At 40.4% G+C, this 17,970-nt stretch overlaps 1 protein-coding gene across 1 annotated transcript; it reads left to right on the forward strand.

Annotated features, from left to right (window-relative positions):
- The first annotated feature begins 11,782 nt into the window (after positions 1-11,782).
- en2a (engrailed homeobox 2a) lies at positions 11,783-15,820 on the forward strand. The gene is made up of 2 exons (XM_005722771.1): positions 11,783-12,688; positions 14,476-15,820. Exons 1-2 carry the CDS (start codon positions 12,202-12,204, stop codon positions 14,793-14,795), a joined length of 807 nt encoding a protein of 268 aa, XP_005722828.1. The 5' UTR covers positions 11,783-12,201; the 3' UTR covers positions 14,796-15,820.
- Positions 15,821-17,970: the final 2,150 nt, after the last annotated feature.

Below are 17,970 nucleotides of genomic sequence, written 5' to 3' on the forward strand. Positions count from 1 at the left end.
CCTTTCTGGAGGGCAGACTTCTATTTATACCTAGCGGGGGACTGACAGTTAACCTTTTGCACTGGGGGGAAATTTCTGGGAGCGGGGCCAATGGCTGTGGGCTATTCTGAATCAATCCCTCGTTCTGGAAGTCCCTCTATACTCACATGCATCTGTTTTTGTTTTCCATCAATCCCTCTATCCCATCTATCCATCCATCCATCTACCCATCCTCTAACAGGGCAACGGCGCCACACGCCATCTCTTTCCTCTCCCTCCTCTTTCAGTCTCCTACTCTTCTCAGGCAGAATAATTGGCCAGGCTTCAACCTCCTTTCATTTCCAGCCACAGCAAACTGAAAGACTCCATTAGAGAACCCCCCTCATTGCCAAAAGCGCCCCCTCCCCTCCGTCTCTCCGTCTCTCTATCCTTCCTTCCAGGCAAGAAGACAAGCGAGGGCACATCAGATATATTGATTCACGGCACCTATAGGTTTGCTCCGGCAGGCTGCTATCATCTCTTTGCAGCACTTTTTTGACTTTGAAATTTGTGTTACTTGGCCTCGCATTTCGTGCAGCGAGTCGACTGCCAGCAAACATGAAGACAAAGATTTACAACTCTACACTGGAGTATGGCAAATTTAACTTGTTTACTTTGTATTTAACTTCATTCTCTTTGCAATTTTGTGTCTCTTGAAATGAGAGTCTCACTTACTGCGTCTGTTTAGTACAGATCACGGTATACAAGATGGATAAAATCAGATTTAAAAAATAGCTTTATTGGTCCGAGGAGGAAAACAGCAGCAGAAAGAACAAGACAAGAAGGTATATTCATATAAAAATTACACTGTACAGATATATATTTGTTTTAAACTAGCCAAAGGAAATGAGAGAGACTCCAAAATAAAGTGGAAAATGATTAGTGCAGCTTTCCAGAATAAGTTGGCACGATGGAAGAAGTATGAGTACGAGTTTTGCTCATGAAACACACCGGTGGTATTGCCATTAAAATATAACAGTATGATACAGCAGAGTTTAAGGCCAATATGTATGTAATGTAATAATAATAGTTCTTTGCTGCACTGTGTGGTTCTGTAATTTTATAGTATTTCTTAGTTTCTCACTTTTATGAGTTCTTAGGAGATAAAAAAAAAAAAAAGCAGCTCGAACTCAAAGAAAAAGGCTTCAGCAATTCAGAGCAACTCTAGTGGTGTTGGCACTTTTGAATATATTTGCCTTTGAGAGTTTTTTTGTGATGAGGCAATATTTCAAAAACTAAATTTTTCAAGGAAAAAAAAGGTGGTGTTCAGATGTGTACTGAGAAAGAAGATGCAATCCTATACTAAACTGCTTCTTTAGATTTGCTCTTTCGTTTACCGTCCCTCAACAGTGTAGAAGGCAGCGAGTATTACTATTTTGTGCTACTTTACACTTCATCTGGATTATATTTCAGATTTGGTTTTGTTCCTGTCACTGTATTGCATTTCAGGAATACACCATTGAACAGTTTGCAAACAGGATAGCATTTACAATGTCACTAGAAGATGTTTACAATTTTTACAGCTCTTCTTTCTATTTGTATCTGAATAGACTCAATTTGGCCAAATTATTATTTTAAATATGTGTATTAGTGAATTGCTGGAACTTCTAAATGTATGCAACAGCTGAAGACTTTACATATCACAATGGTGCACGTAAGGCATAATTATAAAATACATTAAAAACCATTAAACCAACAGGTACTAATCTTATGGGGTTGTGACCATTTTCAGCAGATCCGCCCATCAAAATAAACATTTCCTTTAGAAATCTTTTCACTTAAACAGCTGTTCAAACTTAACAAGAAACAAAATGTTCATAACTCGGTGCATAATTTGTAGTAAAACTTTATTTTCATCACTTTCTTACCCCAGTCTTGCAAGCATTCAGATTTGTCTTAGTAGAAAAACTTGTCTCACACTAATGCATCTGCATCTACAATCTGAAAAAATGTATTGAAACCATCAGCTACTTTCACGTTTATTCTTTCTTTTCCTATCTAAACATTTGAATGCTGAACTTCTCCTCTCCTCTATAACTTCTGACTTTGTCTTCACTGAACGCTGGTGGCCTGCCTCGCTTTGAACACGCGTCTCTGTGGTAAACCCATCTGGGGGAGCGCCTGTCATCTCACCTGGCTGTCACACACATTTAAAATCTGTGAGCTGCTGTTACACAGGCACTGTTTGCTTTATTTCATGCTCCACCTGTGGCACTAAACTTCTGTTTGTTTCATCCAGGACAAAGAAAAATGAAATTTTGACTACTTTATTAGTTTTGTTGTTTAAAAAAACTAAATGTATTGTAAAGTACCGCGTTGTGGTGTGGTAGTGGATAAAGATATTAAGATGCATATATTCTGGGGAAAGAAAACATGCAGTATAGTACCAGATTACCCAGTAGTGATGGCTTTTGTTACCACCAGATGACAGTATTTATCCTCCCAGCTTGTCTGGACAGGACATCTATAGACCCCTAGTGGAAGGACAAGGAAAAGGAAGATCTGGAAGGGCCTCATCTATGTAGAGGTTTTCACCTAACTACTTGTATGGAAATGTAGAAAAAACAAGTCTTTAGAGGCGTCGAACAAAGAACAACCGAAGTGTTGGAATCTGAGAAAGCAAGAAAACACAGCACATGAAGAAAAATAAAGGCAATTAAAAGTAAAAGTAATTACAAATACGCTCATATTCTCCTTAAAGCCTCTTAAAACTTTGGATTCAGAAAGATAATTTATTAAAACAGCAGAGGAATATTATCCTTGGAATATTTATCTCACAGTGCAGTGAGCGGGCAGAGTCACATGCATGATAGAAAAGGTCAATGAAATGGATTGAGTGTGGAGAAAATCATTGCACTTTTTTTCTCTGCCAAAAGGTCTTCAGTGGCATTAATGTCCTGCTCTCTCTGAAATATAATGAAAGATTTTGTGTGTGCAAGTGCGTGTGCGAGTGTGTGCGAGACTGGTTTAGGTCTACTGAGTCTTCATTACACCAGAGCTGGGTCCACTCCTGTCCTCTGCCCTCGCTCATTGCCTCTCCCAGTGCCGGCCAGGAATAATGAATTACAGTGGATGCCATGGGGGGGCTGAGTGAGTGGCTCAGAAGTGGACTCCATTTTAGCTCAAATTACCTCTCAGATCCATTCAAATGGCAGTCTCGGGCTGCTCTCTGCCTTCTCTGCGTATTCCTGTCTGAGGGTGAAATGATCCATTCACACCTTTTCTCCCTTTAAGAGGCTGTGATTCTCTTTTTGGTCGCAGTTCCTCCAGTGGGTGAAATCACGGGGGGGAAAAAACCCCAAACAAATAAAAGTATGAACGCTTAAAAACATTAAACAGACTGATACAGAATCATCATTAGAAGTGTTTGTGTCGTGTGAGATTTATCAGTTCAGTCAACATGCTCAGCCTTGTGTGCCATTCCAGTTGATTCCTTTTCTTCCACCGCAGGACAATAATAAAATGACAGCATAAACCTCAGGTGATGGCACATTATGCATGCCATCCAAACAAATCCTTCCCAGTGTAAATTAAACACACCCAGTGCATCCTAGCGCCCAGATCAGACTCTGTAAATCGACCAGGGTAATAATAATAATAATAATAACAGCTGAATAAAAGGTAATGGAATAAATCAAGGTGAGCATTTCCATTGCGAGATCTATCCTGGGAGGCAGACAACAACATCTCACAAACAGAGAGAAGGCTAAAATTTACACCACAGGTCAATATCCGTGTGTATTCTTTAGTTTTCTGAAAGAAAAAGAAAGAAAAAAGAATTAAATAGTAGGAGATTCATTTAAAAATAAAATGTGGATTTGAGATTCAAGAAGATTAGCTGGTTGTGGCCATTAGCTGTATCAATGAAGCACGTTTAAAATATTACAATATTAAAACATATATACATATATATAAGCCCTTACGTTTGCGTGATTTTACAACTAATGTGGACAGTCTGCTTATGTCTTACTGTATGTCGCCCGTGTGTATATTGTCAAATAGGCTAACAGACTTCATTTCCATATACCAGTAATCTAAGACATGCTTGCAGCCCTACTTAGAATGCACTAAAGGTCGATGTTTGTCATGTTTTAATTAGTCTTCATTAGTACGCGTAAGCATAATTCAAGCAACAGGATTGCAGTCTATCCACTTCGCTCCGGAGAAATGCACAAAGTTGGCAGGCTAAACCCATCTGGGAAAGTTCTTGCGTCTAAAATGTCCTTTGACGAGCCCCTCTCCTGGTAGGTGACAAATTCACAACATATAAGTTACTGGGGGGTAAAAACAACTCAGGTGCACTGGGTGGGACTGGGTGCACATGGTAAATCCAGCGGAGTCCAGAACTATTTTGGCGACTTTAACGGTAAAGGGCGCGATGCCACACAAGGAGCCGGGTCAAATATCCGCTTATGACTGACCTCCTTCCACTATAATTAAAGTTGCTGGACGCGGGGACATAACTTAAATTGTTTCTCGCAATTAGAAAGAGCCTCGGTATGAACAAATGAAGAAGCACTGATGCCGATGCTTGATTTAATCCCTTAGCATTTACTACTCGCACTAAATGTGTAACTTTAAAATCTCTGTGATGCGATATGATTACATCTAACGTGTGGGTTTGGCGTTTGTAACTGCCCGGACGCAAAATCCGAACTGGCTGGGGTAAATCTACTTTCAGCTTAACATAAACGCGAATAAGATTTGTACTATTATTATTTTTTAAATATATATGTATAGATTTTGCCATAATTTAAGAGGAATTTCTCCTCTTCGTCGTTTTAAAGGAAATAAAACTGACAGATTTGGTTTTGCAGTTAAACGATCACACGTTTAACTGCACTTCCTGCGGACGTGAGGTTCTTCTAATAAAATCTAATTAGCTCATATAACGACAAAGAAAAAATATGAGTTTCAGCAAGTGATTTCCACCTGTCTTTGTCCCACTTGTTCCTTGCTTCCCCGCGACAGACAGGTGCACGAGGCATGCGGACAATCCAAAAACCGCAAAACTTCCCGGATGACCCACACAGGGGAATCAAGGACCCCAAAAAACTTTAGGGGCCAGCGAGCTGAGCTGATTGAACATAAGGTACACACTACTTCCATCTTCTTCTTCTTTTTTACATTACACTGGCTTTGCTTTGAGGTGTGTTTGGCGGCACATTTTCATCCCCCCCCCTCTCTGGTCCCTCTCAAACTGAACCTGTCCACCCCCACCCACACCATAGCCTATTTGTTCTGTATGACTGAGAATGTAAACCCATTAACCTTACAGAAATAGCCACCACGTGCAGTTCATTCTTTGCTGTCCGAAGTAAGACGTCCCGACACGTGAAAAGTCCCGCAGACCAGCCACAAAACTACAGTAGGAGAAGAGCTCTGTGGGCCTGACACCAGTTGAGCGTCACGCAGATAACTGTGCGCTTTATGTACCTACAGGATTACAGAGCGGACCCTTAGAGGCTTTTACACTCTGTGAAAAATAGCCAGTTATTATTAAAGATATGAGGATCTTTACAGTGTTATTTTCTGATGTGTATATAAGTACAAAAGCACACTAGAAAAAGGAAATTCTGATCTTTAACGGGATACAAAGCGAGAGTTGCGTGCATAGTGAAGTTTTTTTTCCACTTTAAAACCTTTTTAAAAAAAACTTTTATGGCTGTTAATGAGGCACTATGGGTCATTAAGAGTGTCTCTGAGTTATTTCAAAATATAAGAAAGAAGGTGGACAATGCTTTTTTTTAATGCATGAGGATTTTTTTTTCTTGCAGCCGCTGTAAGGAAAGGTTTTTCTGTTCAAACTTTTATTGCTGTTGGTGCACTTTATAAATCTGTTGCATTATTTTTTAGAGTTTCATTCTTAGATATGGTTGTTCTGTTCGCTATAGATTTTGGTTGTCCTTAATTTATATTTTAAAATCTAATTTTCTTCTTTAAACCTTAATCTCCGGATCAGAATTATGTTATTTTTCTCTCTTGTAAAGAAGAAAGAAAAAAAACAACAACTTTGGATCACAGTAAGCATATGCAGTTTTCTTTTCCCCCTCCGCTCAGAAAACAGTTAAATAGTTGCAAAACAATCCAGAGTGGCACTGATTGGCAAGAACAGAAATTTGATTTGTCAAAGATATAAGCTTTCTATGTCTGCAACCCACACAGTATGCACCACAGCTAAGTTCTCCAAATCAAAGAGAAAACTTGAAAAGAAGAAAAGTTTTGCCTATTTTTCCTCTCTAAAATGATGCAAATAAAGATTGGAGTGTTGCTGCTTCGTGTCTAAAAGAAAATGCACTTTTTGACTTTTTATCCTAAAAATACAGATAAAACAATAATAATAATAATAATCAGTGACCATCAACTGGTATTATTCATTGTATTAATTCAAGAGTTTGCTGATGGGAAGTCAGCTGCATTCAATTACCCTTCATCTAATTTAGCTGAAGCCTTAATTCCGCTCAGGGTGGTGCGGTTGTTTGTGCTAAGCTCTGTAGACTTCTGTGGAGAAATACGACCCGCCTCTTAAGAACAATCCAAATTCAAATGAGACTTATCTACGCCAGACTGATCAGACGGATTAAGAGTTATTAAAACCTATAAAGGGCTGAAAGCAGAAGATTCAGCAGCCCCAAAGTCCGCTACGTGGCGACTCTAGAGGATTTCTCTGTAAACACAATCAAACCACGGGAAAAAAAATTTATATAGACATCATCTACATAGAGCCTGTGATGAATAAGCAGCTGTGGAAATTATATACTGCGCTTTTTCCACTGGAAAAAGGGAGCATAAAATTAATCAAACGGATTTAGAGAAACACCACCTGAGCATGATTTTGCTTTAAAAATCTAACAATGTAAACTTGGAGGAACACCTACAGTATTTCAGCCCAAGAAGGCAGTTTTGTAAAGACTGTTACTACAATTGTATCCATGTATCGATGTCAGATACCAAAAAACTGCTTTTGTTTCTTATCCATGTGTTTCTTTTCTTTGGGATTTATCCTGTTATGGTTATATATGAAACACTGCGAAGACCGATTCTGGAAAATTCCGGGGAAACAATGAAAAAATAGATACTGGTGTCAAGTCCCTCCATTTAACCTATTTTATATTCCGATGAACCACACTTCTAAAATTGATTGACTTTTTGTATTGCCCACTAAATGCAGCTCGGCCAGCTTTCTAATCTAGTCTAATTCGGCTGCCATGCTCTTGGCCCATAATAAAAGAGTGGGCAGCGAGCTTCTAGGCCCACAAAACCACGACAATAAAAAAGAAAAGAGAAAAAAGAAAGAAAAAAATCATACAGGATCATCAAATAGAAGAGAGGTGCTTTTAGGTTTTGAAAGGCACAGGAAGCTGGAGGATTTGGTTAGACCCCTGCAATGGTGACAGGGCTGATATTAGAGACCCCCATTCATCTGGAGGGAGGGGTGGTGTGATGGAGGGGGTGCATCTGCAGAGGGCCCACCGCCCTCTGATCTGTGAGCTGGCACACATCACGGCGTCCATTCACAAATCCTCCTTCTGCGCGTCACCTTTTGTAGTACTCCATAGTACTGAGCGCTGGTGACGTATAAGACAATCCTACCCAGAAAAATACAGAGGAAAAAAATAGGTTATAGGAACTCAAGGACAGGGCACATGCGCACAATGCATGCGAAACATTATAATAGTAGGAGGGGTATATGTCTGTATATATGCGTGTGTGTATGTGCGCGTGTGAGGTAGAGGGGAGGGGTATAGAGCTATAAGTGATTATGAAACACACCTGGTTAGTGTGTATATACGCTGCACGCAAAATATGCATTCAAAGACAGGGAATATTAACCCTTTCAGGGCAAAAGAAGAGATGCCCCAATGCTTTTTTTTTTTTTTTTGCAGACAAACAAAAAGACAGAAGAAAACGGAAGCATTCACTTATTTAGTAGAACCTGACAGATATGACAAGTACAATAATCAATGTTTCCTGCTTCCGTGAACAAGAACAGAATATAATCATAAGAAATGCCCATTTTATAGGCTATGTTTTAACCATAAGGCGGCACCCGGGATGCAGAATTCAAGAAAAGCTAACCAGCTAAATGAATAATGTTGAGCCTATATGTGAGAGGAAAAAATCCTTATAGCGGGATCAAGAATTTTTAAATCTTTATATCTTTGATTAGAGCTTTGACGGGCCTGCTGGAGGCTATTTTGGAGGTTACCTGGCAGCGTGTTAAAGAGCAAATGATGGCAAACAGGGTCCAGGAAATGAAAATATTTCACATGTTGTGTTCAAAATGTTAAATGGTTGCAGGGGATGTTTCTGACTCGCCAGAAAATTATTATCCCCCCCAAAAAACAGCTGTCTCTGGCTCTATGGCTGCTACTCTTTGACCAGTGGACTTTTGTTGTTGTTGTTGTTGTTCTTGTCAAAATATAAAAAGTCATCTTGAACAAAAACTACAGCTAGGGTTAAGGTATAACCCCTGCACTACAATGGTTAGGTTATGACAGTAACTATAAGATTATAAGTTGATTGACTGGGAAAATAGTACAAGCAAAAATAAAGTAATTGTAATTGTTCAGTAATTTGATCATTTTCTTGCGTGTGGAAAGTCTGGGCCCAGGCTTGGTGAGGCAGGGGGGACTGATAAGTTACCGTCGTTAAGGCTTGTGATTTTAAAATCACGTTTTACAAATCAGTAAATAAGGGAAACAAAGCGCATTCTGAAGAAAATGCAGTGGCGCCACAAGAGCCGAAACAGAGAAAGTATAATAGCAGCTCTCGTTGGCTGTTCTGGCATATAAGCGTGCCAAAACAGGCAAACATGAATAAAAGACCATGCCAATAAAACACAGCTTTATAGATGTCAGTTAACGCCTGCCTATATTTAAAGTAATAATGAGAATATGTCGATAACTGAATCGTATGGTACTATTTTAACCCTTAATAAACCAGATCAGACCGTCCTGGAAAATATAATTTGACAAAAACCCGAAAAAGGTCGACCAGAAAGTCTCGTTAGCATCCAGCACCACAGAAATGTTCAGCAGGCAAAGCAATAACTGATTATTAGGAGCTAAAACAGAGCACGATCCTTTTGTCTTTTCATCAGTCATACTCAAAACAAGCCAGTCCAAAGTGGGCAGACAATAGTGAATCGGAACCCCCACAATGACCGGGATTATGGATTTGTACAGCATAAAGGAATAAGCATGTGTGTTCCAGATTTCAGTCAAAACCTTGTTTTCGTCTAAAAACTGCACCAGGCTGAGATGACTTCCTTGCACCGCACAGAAGCAGCACTGAGAAATAGCTCAAAGAGTCATTATTTCCAAATCCGACTTTCAAACAAATCTCATCCTTTGTTTAAAAACGCTTTAACAATATGAGCCAATGGAGTGATATTAGTGGACGCTCTTTCACTCTAAAGACAAATAATATTTCAGGCTTAGATTGGTTTAGATGTGCATATTTTTTTAGTGCACAAAGGCCCCTATTATAATTCAGAGTCTGAAATGGTGTCATTTCCTCCAGACATCCCTGTTTTGCTATGAGGTTAGAGGCCAAGCCCAGGCGGTAGCGGCCTGTCTGTGAATCCATTGTGTGCTGCTTATTTAGCGCTCAACATTAATCTGCGCTTCCCCTCACAAGTGAGAAACAATCGCAGCGTGAGAGTGGCCTGTCTAATTACATCTTTCACTCCCAACTTTCACTGTTTGGATTGGGCCCTTTTGTGACTGGGGAGATGTTAGACGGGAGCAGAAGGTGCTGCTCAGGTATGGTGTAAAAATACTAAACAGAAGCAGCATTATCACAAAGCAAGAATTTTATTTTAAATCAAATCAGCTAGAAGCATGTGATGGTGCACTTTGCAAATCTCTGCAACTAGGAGCTGGGCATAGCCGTGGAAACGCGCACTGTGTGAATTCCAAGAAAATATTTTGCTGTGCTGCTTCACCGCTATTGCTTTGCAAAAAATAAATTCATAAAGCCTGTATTTAACAAGTGAGAAAAAAATAATCAAGAAAATTATGTCTCCCACGGGGGAAAAAACGGGCATAGACTAAACCAGCTTAAATTACAGATTTTTTGTGTTGCACAAATAGAAATGAAAACAGCTTTGGACTCCACTTCTCAGCCAACCTTCACAGTTTTCCCAAACCCAAAGCATGTGCACAAATCAAATCAAACAAATACATCACATCAGAGCAAACTGCCGGCTTGTGGTGCCCAAATAATTAGCTAACACGAGGAAACAGGTTATGTGTCCTGAATTAATTTGAAGAATCTAAGAGGCGCCAGCCAGAAAACCTAGTGACTAAGACAAAGCGTTTTTCTAATAATAAAAATAAGCCAGCCGAAAAACTCCTCACTCAGTCTCAGTCTTGCTGCTCCTCAGGTCATCCCCGATCCACTCTGGCTCTCTTTCTTTTTTTTAAATGCACTTCTCCGGTTCAAACGCCAGAGAAGAGCCGTCCTCGCGAGCCGGTGGCGTCCTGGGAAGTGAAGCGCAAACTTGGTGCTGGTCAGCAAAGTTACTCAAAGTTTTGTCTTTGGCGCGACTCTGTATCCCGAGCACCGCGCACAAAACAGTTTGTTTGCATCACTGATTTCTTTTAAAGGGATATGGACCCAGTTCTTGGTCGACCGCAGCGTCACGACAGGCGAACATGAGAACATCAAAAATACTCAGCGCACTTCCCCGTGCGTTTGAAAGCAGACAGGGAAGACTCTTTTGGCTGTCACGTTTTAGTTTTGATGCAATTTGTTGCCAGTTATGAGGCGACTGAAAGCAACATGACACATCCGACCACCCTGCACATCAGTGACGAGTAAACAGAAAATCTGCTGTTTATTTGGGGGATAAAGGGCATAAATGCTCGGAGATTAAGTTGCATTTTTAAAGTAAACACACATAGGTGAAAATATGAGCACGTAGACACCCAGAAAAAAGGCTATCCGCATTTAACCTTGGCCAGGACGGAGTGTTCTCAAGCCTTAGTTGACCTTACCAGTGCTCTAACTACATTCAATAAAGCTAAATTGTAATGTATAAACTCAACAAGTAGTTATTTTATTGTTGTAGTGTTTTCAGATGGCATTTTAAAACTCGCCTCAAAGATCTTCATATCACGCATCCCCACGCATGTCTGCATTGGACCAGTTAGCCATTTTGTTAAAATTCCGTCTCATTTGCCTTCATATGAGTAAATCATCACTTCTTATTATGTTAGAATGAAACTGTATTTAATTGCGGACGTGCGTAAAAGTGTCGAAAATTAAACTTTATAGTTATAAAAATGCTATTGAATAGAATAAAAAAAAAATATATATATATATACACGTGTATAAATGGCCTATATAGTAAAAATTTGCTACTTGTGTTATTGGGAATCCCTGCTTGCCCTGCAAGCAAGGAACCCCGGGGGTCCCCGCAGCTCAATTTGACAACCGATGCTCCAGTGTCCTATTGTTTTAATATACACGACAAAAACCGACATGCATGGCGTTTTTAAATTGAAAACCCCAAAGCGCCCCAAAATAGAATAAAATAAGTCACAGGTTCATAAACACTGATGAAATATTGTGAGTATGTGGGTGCATGCCTTGGATTTAAATTAGGTCTCTTCTCTTTTAGTCCAGCACTCTTTCTCTTTTACTAAGGAGAGGATGGGCGTTTGTAGACTGCTCTGGAGCCTGCGTCACGTGGCCTGGTTTCTGCCGTCCCATTGGTCCAAGGCACGTGTCTGGGAGGACGGTGGGAAAACGTCACTCGGGGGGCTCGTATTGAAAATAAGAACAAAACTCCAGAGTGAGAGTATTAGAGCATCAGTTTAGGAGCCTCTTTATTTACCCTTAGTTTAGTTTAGGTGTAGGCATTACCGAGCACGCTGATATTGGATGACACTAAATTGGATGGTGCGCAAATGGCAAATGTTTTAGCTGTGCGAGATCAGTTGTAACCCGAGATTGGGGGGATATATGTCAAAAAGTATGCTTTTCTCAGAGGACACAGTCGCAAGGCTTTGCATGGTGTCCGAGGCACTCACTAGTATTTGAGTTTTCTTTTTTATTTATTTTACTCGTGCAGTTTTTGCAGTCTAATTCCCCTAAAGTTGTTCGCGAATTTTATTGCAACGGGGAGAGCGATAAAGGGGTTAAAGAGAGTAAAGCGGGGGAAAGTGAATCAGTATGGAAGAAAATGATCACGGCAACAGAGATGTGGTGGAGCGGCAGGAGTCGGCGGACGAATCAAACAGAGCCATCCTTCCCCTCTTACAGGCGCCGGAGAACCTGCAGATCCCTCACCGGGTCACCAATTTTTTCATCGACAACATCCTGCGGCCGGATTTCGGACGGAAAAAGGACGGTGGCGCAAACCGCGAAGAGAGTAGCCTTGCGTCGCGGGAGAGCCACAACAGCCCAACCGCCCCTCAGACCGAACCGGTGGGGAGCACTGTGCCAGCAGAAGGGACCTCCACTCCACACACGGTTACCGGGACCAAGAAGCCTGCTATAGCCGCCGAGGAGCCCCTGAAACCCCGCGGGGAGAATGGAGACCAGTGCCTAAGCTCAGACTCAGACAGTTCCCAAGCCAGCTCAAACCCATCCATGTCTCAGCCCATGCTGTGGCCAGCCTGGGTCTACTGCACCAGATACTCGGATAGGCCTTCTTCAGGTTGGTGTGCGTTTTTTTTTAATTTTCTATACCGCGTTCTCGGTAACCTGAAATACCCCGTAACACTGACCCCGAATGCCTTGACCGACTTCTCGAGAGTAGAGAAGCGAACCGTGCTGTGCAGAGCAGGCTGAGAATTTGCACACACACAAAAGAAAACCATCAAAAATTATTTAACGCAGGAATAATATCCACAGGAAGACAATAACAAGGTGTGAATTTACAGAGCGGAAAAACACAACATGAAAAGCTTTTGGCGAGGGGCAATTTTAATGCAAATGACAGAGCGGAGATCATGTCTTTTTTTTTCCTTAAAAAAAGATATAAATATTTTAAATACTAAAAATACAGAAATTGAATGTATATATTCAATTTCTGTATTGCACAGAAATTTAAATTTTTGTCTGAAAATCTCACATTCAAGCAGTCATCAGTTTCACGTTGTTATGAATATGATAATATTGGAGTCCTACTTCCATTAAAAATAAGCAGCTGCGTGTCTTCCAAAGAATTTGCTCCAAATGAATATTTAGTGCACTTTGCGTGGACGTGTTGCTCTTTAAACGCGTTGCAGAAGTTGTTTGAGGTGAATTAAATATGCATATGCTTTCAAATGATGGCTGCAGTAGGACTTGTAGGCTACACGCTGGCCAGTAGAGAGCTTGGTGGTATTTTTTTCTAATCTTCAGTTACAAGAACGCGTGGAAAGTCGCTTCTCATCTAGCAAGCAAGGTTAATAGCTCGTGTATTTTTCTAAGTGTCTGTCAAAAAAAGTGGAGTACAACTTGTTCTCATGCATTATGTAACGCCATATAGAGTGGCGTAGGCGACTACTACCGAGTTGTAGAGCTGCAGGTTTTTATTGGGGGGGGGGGGGGGGGGTTATGGGCACACACATCATGCACGTTGATTCATGGAGGTTCGACTCGTATTAAGTAGTTTCATTAATGTTTTCCGCGCTGTTTGGAGGAGGCGACCGAACACAGACAGCCAGCGGCTCCACAAAACAGGCCTCCATCCAGACGGAAAATTAATGTGTATCTAATGTGTGCTGCTCACATTCTGTTCACGTTTGTCCACTGAGGAGCTTTTCAAGTGGCCCACAAAAACTAAAATGCAAAGTAGCTTCACTGAAATTGATCCTGTTTTTTTTTTTCAGCCAACCTGCTAAACAGTGGCTGAGTTGTGTCAGCGATGCTTTATGCTAATAATTTCACATTGCTCCAGAGTTTGTGTGTGTGCGTGTGTGTGTGTATGTATCCATACGTAGTATGTGTAAGCGGGGAAGAGGGATAAAAACAGAGGGGGGAAGGGAAGGTTTTGTTTCTGCTTTGTCAACATTTAACAAGCATCCCTGTTCAGATTTTACAAGTTTCTAAAAATGTTTTGTCAGTTAATTCACACTTATTTTGCGATTTTTTAAAAGGCACGGTGACCAGAGCAGTAAGACACAGAGCCATTTGCATTGAGAGGGGGGGGGGGGGGGGTTAAATAAGCTTTATAAAATTTAGATTATTATAAAATACGCTTTACGCACGGGTTTGTAGGCACTGCTGTGAATACAAATTAGCACAACAGTGTAGAGATCATATGTTGATTGAGGATTTGAATACATAAATAAGAAAAAATGAATCAAAATAGTTTCTGAACTTTATAAAACAACCCTGATAATGGGCAGTGTATCTTTTATTATGATTTTATTCTCTTTTTTTCTTCTCGTGTTCGGATGCTGACAAACCCATACATGTGTATCTGTGAACCCCACCTCCCACCTCCCCACACTACAGGGCCAAGATCTCGGAAACCAAAGAAGAAAACGACCAGCAAAGAGGACAAGCGACCACGGACGGCCTTCACAGCAGAACAGCTGCAAAGACTCAAATCGGAGTTTCAGACAAATCGGTATCTGACGGAGCAGAGGCGACAGAACCTGGCGCAGGAACTGGGCCTGAACGAATCCCAGATCAAGATCTGGTTTCAGAACAAGAGGGCCAAAATCAAGAAGGCTAGCGGCGCTAAAAACTCTCTGGCCTTGCACCTGATGGCACAGGGACTGTACAATCACTCCACCGTCACGTCGAAAGACGAAAAATCAGACAGCGATTGATTTCCAGAGAAGTAAAAGCAGCCTCCTGACGAAAAAGAACCTATAGTAATCCTATTATAGATTTTTATAGAGATATCACAGAGAAAAAAAAACTCTACTTACAGGAATATTTAATGATGCCACAGCAGATAAAAATACTACAAAGTACTATTACTATTACTCAACGCTAACTCAGTAGCCTACAGATGTACATCGCGTCCAGGGCACCGTTAAAAATACAATACTACAAAAAAAAAGTAAGAATAAGATCGCTACTACTTCGAGTCCCTACAGGAATTCTAATGCTACCATAGGTCTCTGTATGTTCCTATGGGAATATTATAGTGCTTTTTCGTTATATGGGAGGTTTAGACAAGCCTACAATGCAATAATTTCACCGAATAAAGGGCCAGTGTATAGAGTATACCAGCATAAATTGTTTGAAAAAAAGAGAGATATTTCTGCAATATCACGTCTATAAAAGATGTTGTATAAAGGTATGTTTTCATTGTTTGTTGTCCCCCAACCCAACCCAGCCCAGCCCAAGCTCAACCCCAACAACACCCCCTGAGGTACAAACGCTTACTCCCTTCATTTTTATATACCGTATAGGATTACTGCTACCCATGATTGTCATCGTTTCACATTTTACTAACTGGCACCTGACGTTTGGATTTGTCAGTGAAGTGAGCAAACTTTAAGTCCAAAGAATATTTTTCTGCTGCATCCAGGCTACTGTGAATTTAAATAAATGCTAACGCGGTTTTTATCTTCCATGCTTGTTGGGTTTTTGGGGGGAGGGAGGGTTGATTGTGTTTGATGTAAAATAGGCAGAAGAAGGTGTTGCGTGTCAGCTGCAAAACTAATCGGGCAGACTCTGAATTTTGATACTGTTTTTTTAAATTCACAGTTTCTTACAAGTGACCGGGAGAGGTAGGGATTTTTTTCTCTCTAACACACCACTTAACTAAAATGCTAATTTAGGCCTTGCTTATGTTTGTGGTCATCTCATAGCCTTTAAACAAATATTATGTGCGTATTCCATTCGTTATACCAATGCATCAGTGCAGCTATTATAGTTTTAAATAGCAATACGAATCATTTTTTGTAGCTAAGCGAAGGCTATAATGCTGCCTATTACGTCACAGAAACAACTCCGTAGCATAAAGACAATGATGACGCCGAGTTTTGCGCACTCTCACGAGTATCTTCTAGAAATGCAGGTTATTGGATGTTCTTGTTAAATCTTTCTCTATATACATTTTTATTGCATATCCATATATCATAAAAAGAAGGCAAATCCGTCAGTGACTGTATTACAAATGTTGGAAATCTCTTATCGTTGTTGAAAGGACTTCATATGTGTATTTATATAGATTATATTGACAAAAAAAATCTATCCAATGACCAGTGTTGCTTTAGAGTAGATATCTGAGGTGTTTACACTGCTTGTTTATCTTGCAATAACTTCTTTTTGTTTTCTTTTGTTTTCTTTTGGGTTCTTTTTTTTGTGAATGAAAAATTGTTTATGGGGCCTTTTGCATGAAAGCTGCAATTTGTTGTACTTGGGCAAATAACTGTGTTTATAAAACTTTGGTCTTTATCAACGAAAGTATGATCGAGCTAAGTTTCAGACTGTATCCATACCAAATTGTGGATTATTTGCCTTTCAAAGTCTTTTTGTTGTGTATCTGCAAAAAGTGTGTGTGAATTAAAATCCACCAAACAGAAAACACACTTTGCCTTAAAGTTCAAGTGTGAACTTTTTATGAAACAGAACTGTGCCGAATCAGAGAAGCAGTATTACTTCAAATGCAGACTACTCAAGTTTAATGCCTTTATGAAAAACTGCTGGTACGACATTATGAATTTACTCATCAGCGTATATCTATCTATATATGAACATGTTTAAATAAAATTACAACACAGAGTTGTAGAATACAATGCTATTTTTTATTTTATGTTGGAAGTATTCTTTGGTATAAATGTACATAATTTGTATCATGTATTAATTGTGTAATTAACTGCCACCTGAAAACTGCAGAAGAAGAGTAAATAAACCTTGAAGATTATACACAAACATGTTTCTGAACTCTGTATGGTGCTCTAAAACCCATAAGCATTAGCCGAGGCCTGGATAGAACAGCAAACGGGACCTTCGGTCTCTCCTGATAGTGTGCACACATCATAACTTGAAGAAAAAACAAATACATTACAAGCCAAAACAAGGCATTTGCTCTTTTTAAAGAAAATTACAGACATTATTCATTTGCACAGCACAGCAGTCCTTTCCATGCAAACACACACTTGTTTATGTTCAGAATCGTCGCTGAAAATCAGAATCATGGGTTTTGAGATTAAAACATTTGCAAAAGCTTCAAATATTATGCAAGGGAAAGCCTTGAACAATTCCCAGGCATGTTTCCTCAACAATGCCTTATCTGCATTTCCATACTTGCACCACTAGTCTTTGAACGCCATGTCTAACGGCCAGTGACTAGCATTAGAGCAAATAGGGCTGCACCCAGCACTGTCTTTGAGACGGTCAGTGTTCCTCGTTGCTTCTGAAAAGAGCCTGTGCTTCTATCACAAGGAAGAAATTGGAGTCGAAGGGAGAGAGCGAGAGAGGGTAGGGGAGGGAGGGGTGAGTGCAAGAGGGGGAGAGAGAGAGTGAGAGAGAGAGCAATGAAGGTCAAAGCCTGTCATGGCTGCAGGTGGCTGGTTTCCCCCTCCCGCCCCTCAGTAACCCATTCTCCACACACAGCTTTTTCACTCGCCAACTCATACTCTGTCTCACACACACACACACACACACACACACACACACACACACACACACACACACACACACACCTCAGTATCACTTGGTTTATTTTATTCTTGCATGGCACACACACACACACACACACACACATCCAAATACTCCATTCAATTGTGTTCCTCCTCACATGCGCACGCAGCCCTGTTGTTTTGATCCTTCATTCAGCGCATCAATAGGAAGCTTCATCAAAATATTCACAGGCAGAGAAGCTCCCCTGAAGTTCAGATAGGGACACCAGCGCATGAACAAAAGCTAAAGCTGTTAGGCTGCATGGGCACTTCTTTCCTGGAACAAAAGGTTTTATCTGAGAATAATTTGTCTCGTATTGGGAAGTAGAGATTCAGGTGGTCAAATGACCACCAGCGGTCCTTTTTT

This window comes from Pundamilia nyererei, unplaced genomic scaffold (genome assembly GCF_000239375.1).
Source record: "Pundamilia nyererei isolate P.nyererei 1_Seehausen unplaced genomic scaffold, PunNye1.0 scaffold00007, whole genome shotgun sequence".
NCBI lineage: Eukaryota > Metazoa > Chordata > Actinopteri > Cichliformes > Cichlidae > Pundamilia > Pundamilia nyererei.